Genomic DNA, 14,129 nt, shown 5'->3' with positions numbered 1-14,129 from the left:
ACAACAGGTCCTAGCTATATCTTAGTAGCAGAAGTAGCAGAAGTAGTAGCAGTAAAACGACTGATTGTTACTGTAATGTTTAATTGAGAAATAAATGCTAATATTTTGAGGCTTTGAGATTTCCCTCTTTTTCTTCACACTCCCTGCCAAGTTCAAAGAGCAGGGGTGTCAGCGAATAGATGGCCCGACATCCTATTAAAATTGTCAGAACAAGATGGACGCAAAAAAGGTGTAGTCATAGACTTACTCGTCCGCGTATCGGCCTCCAATGACCTCTGTCTCATCAATTGCTTTGCGAATCTCCGCCTCTTCATCTTTAGTGAGTGTGACATTGGCGGCTCCCATATTCTCGTCCAAGTACTTGATCTTCTTAGTGCTGGTTACTGTCAGCTTCTCTACTCGACCCAAAATGATACTGAACGACGAGCGATAGAAGAAGAAATGCTCACCCAGGGATAGGAAAGATGTCGTCTCCTTGCGCAAGCAGCCACGCCAAAGTCAACTGCCCCGATGTGATACCCTTGCTCGCGGCAATGATGCTAAGCTTTTCCACCAATGCCAGGTTCTTCGGGAAATTCTCCTTGGAGAAGCGCGGGAGATACTTTCGGAAATCGTCGTCGGCAAAGTCGTCGGGCGATTTGATCTCCCCTGTCAACATGCCCCGTCCGAGCGGGCTGTAGGCCACAACGGCAATGCCAAGCTCTCTTGCTGTGCTGAGAAGGCCGACTTGAGAGTGTTCAATGTCTACCGAAAAGGGACTGTATTCGACCTGAATGGCCGTGATTGGATGCACGGCATGGGCACGTCGAAGTGTTTCTGCAGACACTTCGCAGAGTCCCAGATGTCGGATTTTGCCTTGCCTATGTTTCGTTTCATCTGTCAGCCTGGTATACCAGTGATAATCGGGCATATATTGAAGACGAACTCTTTCAATTTAGCCAAAGCACCAATTGTCAGCTCGACTGGAGTTTCTTTATCAAGGCGATGGAGATAGAACAAATCAACGTGGGATACGCCCAACAGCTGGAGCGACTTGTCGCAAGCTTCTCGCACATACTCCGGGTCTGAACGTATAGTAAAGTTTCCAGAGGCATTGTATACACCACCGCATTTCGTCGCGAGGAAGATGTCATCGCGTTTACCCGTACGCTTGAACCATTTACCAATCAACTCCTCGTTGTCGCCATAAACATCTGCGGTATCCCAAAAGGTGCTACCCAGTTCGTAAGCACGATCAAGAACTTTGAATCGATCTTCGTCGGAACCGCCAAATCCATAGGAGGCACTTAGGCCCATGGCTCCAAAGCCTAATGTAGAGACAAGGGGGCCGTTGCGGCCGAGAGCCTTGGTTGGGAGTTTGGATGCAGCCATCTTGCACGAAGTTTGTATATGGAAATCTGTAAAATGGAATATATGGAGAGAAAGAGTCGAGTTCGGAGCGGCGTATTTAGATTTATTAATGGACCTTTACTTTGGTCTTGGACTAGAGACGCAATTGAATGCGCATGGTTCCTCCCACTACAGTATTGCTTAGTCGATCGACTATAGATGCTCCTTTGCTTCGGTGATGGTCTTTTATGAAATCAAGTAGCTCTTAAAAGAGTTGTCTCAAGCTGTGTAGCTAGATGACCGAAACGAACTTCGAAACCACGTTGGCGTTCTATACGGAGAGGCGCCTCTTTCGGCTCACATCATCGACCCACATGCTCACTTTACCGACGACCTTTCTACCCGTCTGATGAAGCGATACATTTTGTTCTCTAGTATTTCTCACTCTTAATTTTATCTCAGCTAATAATTCGTAAATACGTTTGCAAATGCAAATCTTGTTCCAAGCCTGAGGGCCGGGGCTTACTGGATCGACGCTGGCTTACGTTTTCGAAACGTCTGTGTCACCTGGATTAGGCATGTCAAGTATTATGCTTACTACAAGTTGCATCCAATCTGAGACAACATTGGTAACATATTCCTGCATAATAGTGAGGTAATGTGCCAATCGTCTTGAATAACCTGAGGCTACAAAAGGTTTGATAAGAAGAACATTATATTGGAGAGTAATAATAATACATATATATGGAACAGGGATTGGTTATGAATAATGTACGTGTACGCAGTTGTTTAATGTTAGACGCTTAACAAAGGAGAATCGTTATTCGTATACTGGGGACCTGACTTGTCCCAATCACTGTGTCTCCTCATCGACCTCCCAAAGCCCAGACATGGATTCTTTCATCTCCTGAGCCATTCTCTCCTCTGCTTCTTTGAGCTCCGCCTCAAAGCCTTTGCCCCATCCCATATACTGCCTCCAGCGGCTGATATAGAAGACGGCATCAAGGACAAGCATGGACCATTGTGAGCTCAAAGCCTGCCGAAACGTCACTTGGCTGTCGTCGCGCAGATTTTGCATTGCTGAACGACCAATCATGCCCAGTCGATTGACGGGAGAATCGTAAAACCGGTTGCTGCCTTGAACAAGAGCCAGATTCCGTTCTAGGAACAGGAGCTCGCGGGGGTATAGCCCAGCTTCACCGAAAAGGCCAGAGGCTTCATCAAGAGCCCGCTGGGCGCGCTCTTCGGGCGTCTCGCCGACCGGATCAGGTTTTTTTTCGCGAGACATGAACGCATCTGCCCAAGCATCGGAAGTCTTCATTCCCCAGGCAGCCGATACCTCGTCCAGCCCCTTTTGGTCGCCCATCAGAAGAGACTTCCAAAATCGAGCGTACTGTCGCCGCAAATTGTCTGTGAGAGACACATAGAGGCCATGGTCTATTAGTACTATTTGTGGCTTGCCTGTCGGAAGGCGTCGTACAAAGATGTTACCTGGATGAGGGTCGCAATGTACAAAGCCCCATTTGAACATTTGAGATGAGAAGAGATCAATGACTGTAGTCATGACATCTGCCTCTCCAAGGCCCATCGCCGTATTTGCTTCATCAGATGCGTCGTATTTGCCAGTAATAATATCTCTATCCCATAAATTGGCTCCGTGGATCCACTCAGATGTCAACACGCGTTTAGACGTAAGCTCCGCGTAGACTTTGGGGATATATACACGTGCACTCAGGCTGGGATCAGACTTGACAAGTTTCGCAGTTCGTATCGTATTTGCTGCTTCGTTTTGGAAGTCAGTCTCCTGCATGATGCTCTTCATTATGTAGTCGCCAAGGCCTTGGATCTGTAAATCTGTCGTTCTGCCGGCTATATCGAGGAGAACTCTGTTGAAATATCCGATTAGTGCACTGCGTCAGAGATTGTGTATGGAGAGAACAGTACGCTGCATACTTGAAAGTCCACAGGTCCCAAGATGCTTGTTGTGCCAGTTTTCTTTTCTGTACTTTCACAGCAACTTCCCGCCCATCTGGCAGCTTCGCATAGTGAACTTGTGCTATGGATGCAGAGGCTCTGGGCTCTCTTTCTATACCATCGCCAAATACTTGACTTGCGCTGGCTCCAAACTCTTCTCGAATTACTGCTTGTACGTCGTCCCAGGGATCCTGAGCGGTATCGTCAAACATGTCCTTGAATTCGCGCTGGTACGCTTCCGGCAGAGCAGCGCTTTGTACGGCGATGGCCTGGCCAATCTTCAGGAACATGCCACCGTTGGCTTTGATCATGTCACAGACTCGCTTCGCATTTCGATCGTGCAGCTCATCAATGGGCACACGACCTCCTTTGGGATTCTTGCCCGAGTGCATCTTATAGTCGAAGCCAACTTGAGCGAGTGTCGCATAAGCTCGCAAGCTGCGCGAAAGGATGCCTCCCATGTAGTATTTATCCGCAACGAGAGCGCCGCCAGTCGTCGCCCCAGCAGTGACTCCCAAAGTGATCAGCAGTTTCCAATACCATTGCAATTTTCGCTTTTGCTGGGGCTCTGACATAGTACTTTGTAACCGGACATAACGAAATGCAGGCAGCAGACGCGAAGAAGCAAGATACTTGGACGGAATATTGAGACATGGGCGGAGCGGAAGATGTGATGGTAGCCTAGTTTGTCGTATCAGAGGCGAAGATGGTGAGGAAACGACGCGCAAAAGAATTCGCGAAGCCATTCTGTGAAGAAATTGACGTACACACGAGTGAATAAGAAAAGCAGATGCTGGTACAAACAAAGGGAACCGGGCACTAAATTTGACTTCTTGAAGAAATATGTGATATTACTACATGAATCTGCATGTATTACTTCGATCCCTTGCAGTAGCCAGCGATATTACTCAGCCTCGACCTGAGGCATCCTCCATCTCGTACACAATAGGACGCAGTGTTGAGAAACAATCTTGCGACCACTGTGCAGATAGAAATGCCTATTGACCGATCGGATTCGAGATTGAAGAATCCTGTGAACTTTACAGGGATATAACAAGTACCAATCCTACAGGCGGGAATTTGCGGCTGTGCGTGGAAGCTTGGAGAAACGCGGAAATTTGAGCAGGTTGGAACCTGGATCGAGTCACTCGATGCCTCTAACCATAACTCATGCAAAAGAACACAGGTAAGCAATGTCCTCAGGCAACGAGCTTGCTTCGCATATGAATTCCATAATTATACAGATATAGACACAATCTTTTTTTCTTTCCTTAGTATTCTAGTTTTTTTTTTTCCCTTGGGGGATATAAATATGCACTACCAGTAGATACCTACCTAGGTAGGTAGATAGTTATATTTAGTGGCTGCATTGAACATATGTACTAATATTTTTTTTGTCCTGAAATGCCCTGCGAGTATTAAATAAGGAATAATCTATATCATATACATACATATATGTACTATTTATTTAATATACACCAGGTACCTATGTATTAAGTCTCTTACGCATGTCATTCAGAAATCTATTTCGAACTATGCTTCATTGCTTTTTCTTTCTCACCCGATAAAATCTGCACGCGTTATCTGCCCCAGGCAGCTGCACGCACCACTCCCGTGACGCGTATCTCAGGTCGCACAGCTGTAAATCTACTCAGGTGGGCAGACACATAAATGTAATGACTTGTTCTTCTCAAGTTCAAGCATCAGAGAAACGTGGCACATTCCATTTGCCATCTGCATCAACCGCACACTGCAATATTGCCTTGCTACGCTGAGCCAGCATTCAAAGAGAACCTTCGTGCCTTTTGGTTCGATCTCCTTGATCTCTTTCCTAACTTTGGGATCGGTCTGTCTATCGTTTTACGCCATGGTAAACAACAACCTTGAAAATAGATGCCCCGATGGCGCTTCAGGTAAGCTTTACCCCCAAATTTGGTATTCAGGGCACATTAACAACATCCTAGAAAACGCAGAAGAATTTTCTGGGTATCAGTGGACTTATTATTCTTCTCTTGAACACGGTCCCCTTCGTTCACGGGCCGACTCATTTCTAGCATCCGTGAGTTGGGCTGCGCTTCTAGAGTACGCTGCTGAGAAAAGGAATGGAGTCAGTTGCATACTGTTTCCTGATATCGGCCTTGGTTACAACCACATGGTTCGGATAATTCAGTTTTCAGATGGAAAACAATGGGTAGCACGACTGCGATTGCCTCCTCTAGCAGACGGTGATTCTTGCGAGGATGCTTTGGAGACATCGGGAATTCGCGAGTTTAGCACGATTTGCCTCGTACGGCAGAGTACACATATTCCCGTCCCCGAAGTACACGCCATCGAAGAGCGAAGTGATTGCAAGGTGAACGCTCCATTCATGTTAATGGACTGTTTGAAGGGCAATGTAGGAATGGATTTGGGAATGAGCGTGCCGCCACAGTACAAGAAAGCCTTCCTACGTGGCTTAGCAAGGATCCATGTAAGCATAAAGTCCATGGCCTGGACATAGGTGGTCAATTGACTAACTTTCTCTCCTAGGTCCAACTATCCACGGTGCTGCTACCCAAGATTGGGACAATTGTCTCCGTAAATGCGGATGGCACATATCAGCAAGGCCCCATTCCGGGCCTAGGCGGCCCTTTTGACACAGCGACAGAGTTCTACAAAGCATGGGCAGGCAATACCAAATTTGGAATGACGGATGAGCAATTACGAGAAGTATGTGGCCCATACGCTGCTGAAATTATCCCCTCAGTCTCGTCCTTCGCCAAGTCCATTGGCGAATTGGCTGATACATTGTCTTTCCGCGACCATGGCCCATTTCCTCTTTGTCATGGGGACTTCGGACATAACAATACCATTGTTGATGATCAGTATCATATTTTAGGCGTGATTGACTGGGAAATGGCCTTCGCTGGGCCTTGGGAGATGCTTGGAGACTTCCCTTTGACCCTGTCTATTATTCCGCCCGCTATTGATGCTCCATGGAACTACAATGAAGACGGGTCTCCCAAGAGCGCCGACCTAATTGAACAATTTGAGGATCAAAAATGGTATGTTGAAGCTGTGAAGCAGGAGGAGAATAGCAATCGAGGAAATATCCATTACCTCTCTGACGCTCTGGGAGATTCGAGGAGACAACAATTGGCGACTGCCATGAGGATGTATCAGGATGGAAAAATTGGAACTTATTCCAAGATTATAGATAAGTTCATGGCTTGAGCTTAAAAAATTCATCAGCACCGTTTCGTTCGTCGTGTGGCTAGGTTATTGAAGGAGGATTCTATGACTCAGGCTCAAACTACGCTTAATATATGTCATAAGAGGTTTTATCTATGGAGTTCTTGTGTATTTGAGGACCACATACGGAGTAGTAGTGTAACAGTAAGTTTCACTGATAAAACATCTGAGAAAAGATATCGCAAGAGTTGAAAAGAGAAAAATGTTTCACCTTCTAGGATAGTTTTTTGAAGCTAAATTGCTAAATTGTCTAGATTCCCCAGTTCAAATGCTTCTATATATGCAAAATGAACTTCATCAAGGCTATAAAAATTTTGCAGATTGTTACAAGACACATAAAATCATGGATCGTATAGCTTATAGGCGCAGATGGAAGTCATACGCTGTTGTGTGTTTTTGTTATATGGTGAATAAGATTTAGGAATCTATCTAGAATACTCGATTTGTATCGGTAAAAATATCTACTTTGAAATTGATACAAACAGAGTAAATAGCAGAACCAATTATAAAGGCTGCGTTACTTGAATCGCACCGCTAAGACTTGCGCCATGCTTGGTAGTTGGCCAGAACAGCGTTTGTACTTCCCAGACATTATTTGTTACCTGTGGAAGAATGATTAGCCCTCAAATATGGAGACGAAATCCTTTGAAGTAGCAGATCTACATGAATAGGGGATAATGTATTGTCATTTATTGTTTTGAGTGGTCGGGGGGGGGGGGGGGGGGGGGGGGGGCTGCTGGGGTTAATTTACCCTTGCTCCTTTCGAACACGGATGCTCCCAGTGTGCATTAGGATCGAGTGAGGGCTTGAAGCCATTACCCTATCGATTCAATGAATTACAAGAGGCTTTCATGTAGAACAGCTTAAGAGCGTCAAGCCCTACTGCCTAAGAAAATCGTCGGTCAGATTCCGTATCATCGGCCACGAAAATAATGCCAAGCAGATTTGATATATGAATAGACTTAACACAGGGAGAAGAGGCCCATAAATACGATAACAATTTGATCTTCTTTTCGTGCGACCGCATATAATTAATATGTTTTCGGAAGAATACGGGTTGAACCGTACGCGTACCTTGTTACTCTAAATTCGTGCTACCGCCCTAAAGTAGTAATAGCCTGAGTCATCTGATACAAGGAACTTGACTTGAGTCCTTAAACATGCATATACAATCAAAGATAGAATGTATTTTATACTGTTTGTTGCATTTTTCAAGGTAGCAATCATAATGTTTAAGAAGTATATAATCAAGTTAAATGACAATACATTTATTACAAGCAACTCAGCTCTTGCATAATATATCTACATAGTGTCTGCATTAAGTACACCGTGGATATCTTATCTCATACGGCACACTCAATCGGTCACGAAGTGCTGAAGTAACGCTCAGTGCATGCACCATAGGTAACACAAATTCGGGCTCTACAGTGTATAAAGGATGATACTCCCTCACACTCGCGGATTCAAGTCAAGACGCTCTCTATTAATACTACGTTCAAGTAAGAGGATCATATAATATCTATCCAAAGTCACATACTCTAGAGATCTGGCAAGCAAGGATCTCCAAACACCTCTTAAGAAAAGCCAATCTCTATAGCTGTGGGAAGTACATAAGATCGATACTCCGGTGATTATACAGCCCTTTCCATAAAACGCTTTGAAGATATCAGCTGAGACTTAATAGATCATCACAGTTCACACCTCAGCTTTCATGCAAATCTTTATTGATATGGCCGGGCAGAGCCTTTATACTACCTGCATTAGATGGGGATGTAGAAGGTCGGTTAAGCGTGGGGAGAGGTGCTCGTGCGGCCAGCAAAATTAGCGCTAAATCTTAGTACATATAGTTATGCACATGTAGCTGAAAGCCCAAGGTCAAAATATCAGCATGTTATGATGAATAGCGTGCGCGAATCATTTGTTCCGAGTAACCGTTACTGTTCATTAGCTAATTTATTTAGGATCAATACCGAAATCCAGTTAGATATTAGTATTCTTTGCTTGAAGATTACATGCAAGTGTAGGTGCCAAAATCTTCTGACTAGGTCAAAACCACTGTCATTAGCCAAGTCGTTTAATTACTGCTACGAAGTAGGTAGATCCAATATAATTAATTGTTTTCTGTATGATGTTATCTGACATCTCTTTCTCTCTTACTAGTTTTGAAAAGATATTTCTTCTTCTCTATTTCCTTTGCGCGGTCAAGCTTAATTCCCTATGGCTACACGATGATGACCTGGACTCTGTCGTTGAATAGGATTCCATTCTCGCGTTGGATATTCTCGTGGACACGGCAAATAGTGGGCATGATGGCAACTTTGAGCATTTTTATTAGAGGAAGTAAACTACAACTTCATTAGGCAAATTACGAATGAAGCAGACCTCGAATACAAGTGGCGCGTTGCAAAGAACGTCAACAATGCGCAATCGAAAAATGACAGCAGTTTTGCCGGTCTACGGGATAAAGCTCAGCTAGATAGCCGTTTCACGTGCCACCAAGAGGATGTTGAGTGGGCTTGATTCATTTTACTATAAGAGATGAGAGAGGATACAGCAATAGCTTAGATTGGGCTTGCGTAGTTGGATAGCAAGGTATGTGTGACGTATTAGTCAAGCGTCTGTGCTACTCTCTTGAAATAGTGAATGCCTGAGCCCACAGGTTTCCTTTGTAGTACTATCTCGAACAGTAAGAATATCGGTAACACAGACGAAAACATTCCTTTGTGTAGCCAACATATTTATTACGTGCGGGTACATGCTTTTCATTTGACGTCTGCTGACATGGCGTCTTGACGCTCAGGCCAATAGTACTGTGATTGGCCTACCCGTTGTTGTACAATGTTTCCACTTTTTCCCTTGTAAGATTGCTGTTTGTTTAACTCCGCTACTCATGATATCCAGTGCGTTTTCGTCCACTATTGAGAGCGCCTGAACCCACCCCACGGCTGCATTGCTGCTGCTTGTATCGGATGTGGAGTTCAGCATATGTAGGGCTCTCACAGGGGACTTTGAGCAAATATCCCTCCAAAAGTACTGCCACGACGCGCAAGCGAAGACGGAAGAAATCACGATTGGAGTTAGGAGAATAATTCATTGCGAAATGGAAAAAGAGAAAAGAAAGAAAAGAAAAAGCAAAGAAAGAAATAGCAAAGCCGGCTACAATTGACTTATCTAGTAATCATCTAGTAACAGTCCAAAGACACGCCGAAAATTTTTGGCAAGACTCGAGACAACGAACTTCTGATTTCACCCTCATATATCTGACAGTAACATTCCTGTTTTTGATCATGGACTAACAGCTGCATCCGCATTGTTTCCCGCACCAACGACCACAACCAAACGTATCATCATGGGTCCCACAGTCGGCATAACTTGCGCATTTCCTCCAAGGGCCGTAGCCACTTTCTGCTGCAGTCCAGCACCATTTGCCTCCTTCATCGCAAGCCTTCCAACACCAACCTCTACTACAGCCGTAAGGCGCCTTAAAGTAACAACTGCGTTCGTTTAGATGGCGGACCTCAGAATTTGTCGCATTATTAGCCAGGCTTTGTTTGTTGGTGTGAGCAGGCGGAAGTGACGCGCCCTCCGAAAGGTCGAGAGTGCGGTTGCGGCCGCTGGGGTGCTTGGCACACATACGGACGTCGTTGGGAGAGACATGGTCAGGGAGCTCGTTGGCGTTGAATCTCATTACGCCGAGTTCTCCGCAGATGCTTTCAACACTGATTTCGTTGGTGGCACGGCTCAACCTCTGAACAGCAGCCGAAGCGGCGACAACGATGGATAGGTAAATTGCGGCTTTCATTGTGCAAAAGTGAGTTTGTGAATCAAAGATTTCGTAGCGGTGTATGATAAAGGGCTCTTAAGCTGAAAAAGAATTGCGATAGTTGATCTTTGAGATCTAGTAGGGGACTATGGTGAATTTATACTAATTTCAATGTCACCTCTACCCCTTTACATCCTTCTATGAGAGATTTAACACTACATACAGTCTGCTGCCACTCAAACGTAGGCACTTGGTCCCTCTAACCCTACGACAGAGATTTGTTTGTTTACCTGCTTGAAATGCAGCTAACTTGCGCCTTCGGTGAAGGCTAGCTGCAGTATGTGCACAGACGCCTGCACAGACCAGATGTTGCGTATAGCCAGTATTTTCTACTGCTTTCATCCTTGGCAACGGCAGGCTACAGAATGGTGTACTATTGGGGGCCTTTGCGCAGAAAACAGTAACATAAGCACTGCAGTGTTCATCATCTTGTAAACTCATCGAAGACGAGCTGCATACTGATGCGGTAGCGGAGGCCTCTGCGTAGATAAACCTCCGAGCCAACACACCAACAGGGATAACAACAAGACCGAATTTGAGTGAAATGATCGTGTAACAATGTCCATAACTTCCAGTGGTCCTTGTTCTGGCTGCCCCTTTCTCATCTACCAACAACCGCTCTCCCACTCTCAACTTTCTGATCAATTCCTCCACCATCATTTACTCACCACTTTGCGTTCTGGCCTGATTTGTGCAAACTGGCTAGCAGTTAAAGTGGCAAAACACTTTCAACATGGTTGCCCTTCGCTTCTTCCATCTTGCTGCCTTCCTACTATCGGCGTCATCTAAGATCGTGACTGGTAAGGGGCTATTCTATTGCTATGCAGGCTATTACTCACACTTTATAGTCACAACTAGGAAGAGTTACGACGACCCATTACGCCCTTTGAATGGGGTAACATGCTGGAGAAAAAATACTGGTTTTATGCCAAACTTGGATTGGAAGCTTCAAAGGGACGCTGTTGCATTCATTGGCATTCCTGCAATTAAGAGCACTGGTTCTCTATCCTGTTTCACTTGTTGGAAAATCAGTTATAATAGTGTGGAGAACTATTTTCTGGCACTCGATGGGTCTGACTCTGGTTATGTTCTTTCTGTGAGGGATATGCTGTCTTTGACGGGCGAAGCGCATGAGTTAAGCATTAATGCCGAAGTTACGGAAGTGAATGTCGCAAACTGTGGACTATCAGCACTGGACCTTCACGCATATGACTTTTAGTTGTTATGATTTATTACCAGCGAGATGGATAGGTTGGATGAAAACTTCAAATCGCCTTGTGGTGATGACTATATGGACTTCGCACTAGTTATTTCTTCCCCGTCAAGCTCCTTGGTCGAGTGACAGAGCTCTGGAGTATCACTTTATCTTATTTTCTTTTTCTATGCCAATTCGAATAATACAGGTATTGTTCACCAAAAAACTTGATGACTGGATAAGAAGCCGTACACATCATAGAGGTTGATGACAACTCTGTGAGTACATCAGAAAGACAACTTGAAGCCCCTCTACCACTACTTTTAAGCTGTTTTGAAAAGAAAGGCTTTCATAAGAAAATATGGGCACTCGTAGCGAGATCAAGACATGGAGCTACCAGCATCAGGTCCACTATCTCGGGCACACCAAAGCAATGAATAGCTTTTTTACATTGAGATGTAAACAGTAAATATATAACGCCTGCGGTATTTCACTATAGAGAATATAAAAGCTTTTTGGCTTTTACCGCCTATGCTAAAAACAGCCCCTATGTGGCAGGTTTTGCTTATTTGTGTCTATTCAGAAAGCGCCAGCTCTCTTTAATATATACGCAATTCTCTTTCACGGAGCAAAGTACAATTGTAACTGACGGTTGAATCAGCCTTGACCAACTGTCTTGAATCTTAGCTTCATATAACTATAGCTAAAGTTTCTAGCTATAATATATTTTATTCTACAGCCAAGATCATTGACCTATACAATAGCCTCTGCACGCCATATACTTGATCTTTAGATTTTCTTGTCGATGAGAGGGTGGTAAGGAGGCTCGATAGCTTCCTCTCGCTTATCAATCAGAGGGTGGTAAGGAGGAGAAATAATAGCTTTCTCCCGCTTGTCGATGAGAGGGTGGTAAGGAGGAGGAATAATAGCTTCCTCTCTCTTGTCAATCAGAGGATGGTAAGGAGGAGGGATAATGGCTTCCTCCCGCTTGTCAATCAGAGGGTGGTAAGGAGGAGAAATAATAGCTTTCTCCCGCTTGTCAATCAGAGGGTGATAGGCAGGAGGGATAATGGCTTCCTCCCGCTTATCAATGTTTGGGTGGTAAGGTGGCTCGACGGCTTCAGCTCGCTTGTCAATCAGAGGGTGATAGGCAGGAGGGATAATGGCTTCCTCTCGTTTGTCGATGAGAGGGTGGTAAGGGGGGCTCGATGGCTTCGGCGCGAGCCTGAACCTCGCCTATTTGATCGTAAGTAGGAAAATACAATGAACTCTGAGCAATATAAAAACTTTGGATGTACACCAATACGAGCAAAGGAAAATGAATGTGCAACGTGCAATGTTCAATGTACAATGTGCTTGGTTGGGCTTTTCGACTTACTGGTGCCAACAGGCGCAGCAGCAGCAAATGCTGCAAAGGCCAGGGGGGCAGCAATAGCTGTAAACTTCATGATGACCAATATGTCCGATTAACTGGAGTAGAAGGTAGTATGCTGTTGTCCCTTGTTACGATAGAAGGAAGTACAGATATCACCGTGCTTTATATATGATCACCCCCGGCCCAAATAAAGTAACGAACTATTCTTTTGTCGACCATAATATCTCAAATCTTTGCCTTATCAAGCAGCTTTGCCTCATAAAGGAATTTTCTTGAATAGGATTGGAGGAATTACACTCTTGGGCAATATTGGCAACCCCTCTCGGTTGACATGATCAACAAAAAGTTGAAGCCGGGAATTTAGTAAATCATTGGTTCATCATGTGTATAGGTTGTTGAAAGCAATGCAGCTGCCTGTTATGGCTAGACAGGCCGGGGCAAACAAGATACCAACAGGAACTTCTGTGTTGATGAGACTGATGTGCTGGACTTCTGTATTTCGTATATATATAGCTCCTATACTGGCGGTCTAATGGAGCTATGTGCATGTAGTGTGGGCTTTGCTGACACTCGGCATGGTTATAGCTAAGCAATATCTGGTCTAACTCACGCCAACAAAAGGATCTCTCAAATGGCTCATCGACAGGGTAAGAGATCGCGATCGTCACATTTCCAGTATCGTCGTGATTACTAGCGGAGTGTCGATTGTGTAACTGGATTCAATATGACAAACTTCCCCGCGTGAACCGATATCCAAGGCAGACCGTTTACCTATTCGGTCACGGCGTCTCCACCACGGCGGGACTTGATACATGGAAACGGGGAATGCATCGCTTCCATCTGACATACATATGTATATTAATCTACTAGCAAGATATGCGGCCACAGAGACCACGGTTTGACGGCACAAAAGTGTGATACACTGTCTCTGGCAGCCCTCGGCTTGGATATATACCGTGTGTAGTCTCGGGATTAACTATACCGCATGATAAGACCCCCAATCTATAAACGGTCATCATTAGTATATAAACAGAGGCTATACAACGAGCCTCCACTCAAGTGGCGCGAATGGAGCATACCTAGTACAGGGTTATGATCTTATGGGACTTTTGAAGCTCGAACATGAGGCCAAGAGCCCCATCATAAGATCCTCAGAAATCACCAAGGAGGCTACTACTATTTTATTCGGTAGTTATTTGGCC

General features: G+C 44.9%; 4 protein-coding genes across 4 annotated transcripts; 1 reads left to right on the top strand and 3 right to left on the bottom strand.

Moving 5' to 3' along the window:
• Window positions 1–152: 152 nt before the first annotated feature.
• On the bottom strand, window positions 153–1,371 carry TrAtP1_013055 (uncharacterized protein; the record flags this gene model as incomplete). Its single annotated transcript, XM_014088303.2, has 4 exons — window positions 153–192; window positions 248–376; window positions 450–860; window positions 926–1,371. The coding sequence occupies 4 exons, from the start codon at window positions 1,369–1,371 to the stop codon at window positions 153–155; spliced, it is 1,026 nt and encodes a 341-aa protein (XP_013943778.1).
• Window positions 1,372–2,029: 658 nt separating this feature from the next.
• Window positions 2,030–4,274, bottom strand: TrAtP1_013054 (uncharacterized protein). Its single transcript, XM_066115772.1, has 2 exons — window positions 3,283–4,274; window positions 2,030–3,215 (listed from the first exon to the last, which is right to left on the bottom strand). The coding sequence occupies exons 1-2, from the start codon at window positions 4,047–4,049 to the stop codon at window positions 2,183–2,185; spliced, it is 1,800 nt and encodes a 599-aa protein (XP_065971872.1). The 5' UTR covers window positions 4,050–4,274; the 3' UTR covers window positions 2,030–2,182.
• Window positions 4,275–4,753: 479 nt separating this feature from the next.
• On the top strand, window positions 4,754–6,747 carry TrAtP1_013053 (uncharacterized protein). Its single transcript, XM_014088707.2, has 3 exons — window positions 4,754–5,216; window positions 5,268–5,773; window positions 5,833–6,747. Exons 1-3 carry the CDS (start codon window positions 5,171–5,173, stop codon window positions 6,514–6,516), a joined length of 1,236 nt encoding a protein of 411 aa, XP_013944182.1. The 5' UTR covers window positions 4,754–5,170; the 3' UTR covers window positions 6,517–6,747.
• Window positions 6,748–12,341: 5,594 nt separating this feature from the next.
• TrAtP1_013052 (uncharacterized protein) lies at window positions 12,342–13,000 on the bottom strand (the record flags this gene model as incomplete). Its single annotated transcript, XM_066115771.1, has 2 exons — window positions 12,342–12,788; window positions 12,902–13,000. 2 exons carry the CDS (start codon window positions 12,998–13,000, stop codon window positions 12,342–12,344), a joined length of 546 nt encoding a protein of 181 aa, XP_065971871.1.
• Between the last annotated feature and the right edge of the window lie 1,129 nt (window positions 13,001–14,129).

The sequence above is a fragment of the Trichoderma atroviride genome, chromosome 7, assembly GCF_020647795.1.
Source record: "Trichoderma atroviride chromosome 7, complete sequence".
Classification (NCBI taxonomy): domain Eukaryota; kingdom Fungi; phylum Ascomycota; class Sordariomycetes; order Hypocreales; family Hypocreaceae; genus Trichoderma; species Trichoderma atroviride.
Note: the sequence above shows the minus strand (reverse complement) of the source record. Positions and strands in the feature narration are given on the sequence as shown.

What these genes read in the sequence shown, in the direction of transcription:
- TrAtP1_013054 (XM_066115772.1), bottom strand. Translation starts at nt 4,049, where the DNA reads ATGGCTTCGCGAATTCTTTTGCGCGTCGTTTCCTCACCATCTTCGCCT. An exon ending in TGGGACCTGTGGACTTTCAA is followed by an intron (nt 3,216 to 3,282) that starts GTATGCAGCGTA and finishes ATATTTCAACAG; the next exon opens with AGTTCTCCTCGATATAGCCG.
- TrAtP1_013053 (XM_014088707.2), top strand. Translation starts at nt 5,171, where the DNA reads ATGGTAAACAACAACCTTGAAAATAGATGCCCCGATGGCGCTTCAG. An exon ending in ATGCCCCGATGGCGCTTCAG is followed by an intron (nt 5,217 to 5,267) that starts GTAAGCTTTACC and finishes ACAACATCCTAG; the next exon opens with AAAACGCAGAAGAATTTTCT. An exon ending in GTGGCTTAGCAAGGATCCAT is followed by an intron (nt 5,774 to 5,832) that starts GTAAGCATAAAG and finishes TTTCTCTCCTAG; the next exon opens with GTCCAACTATCCACGGTGCT.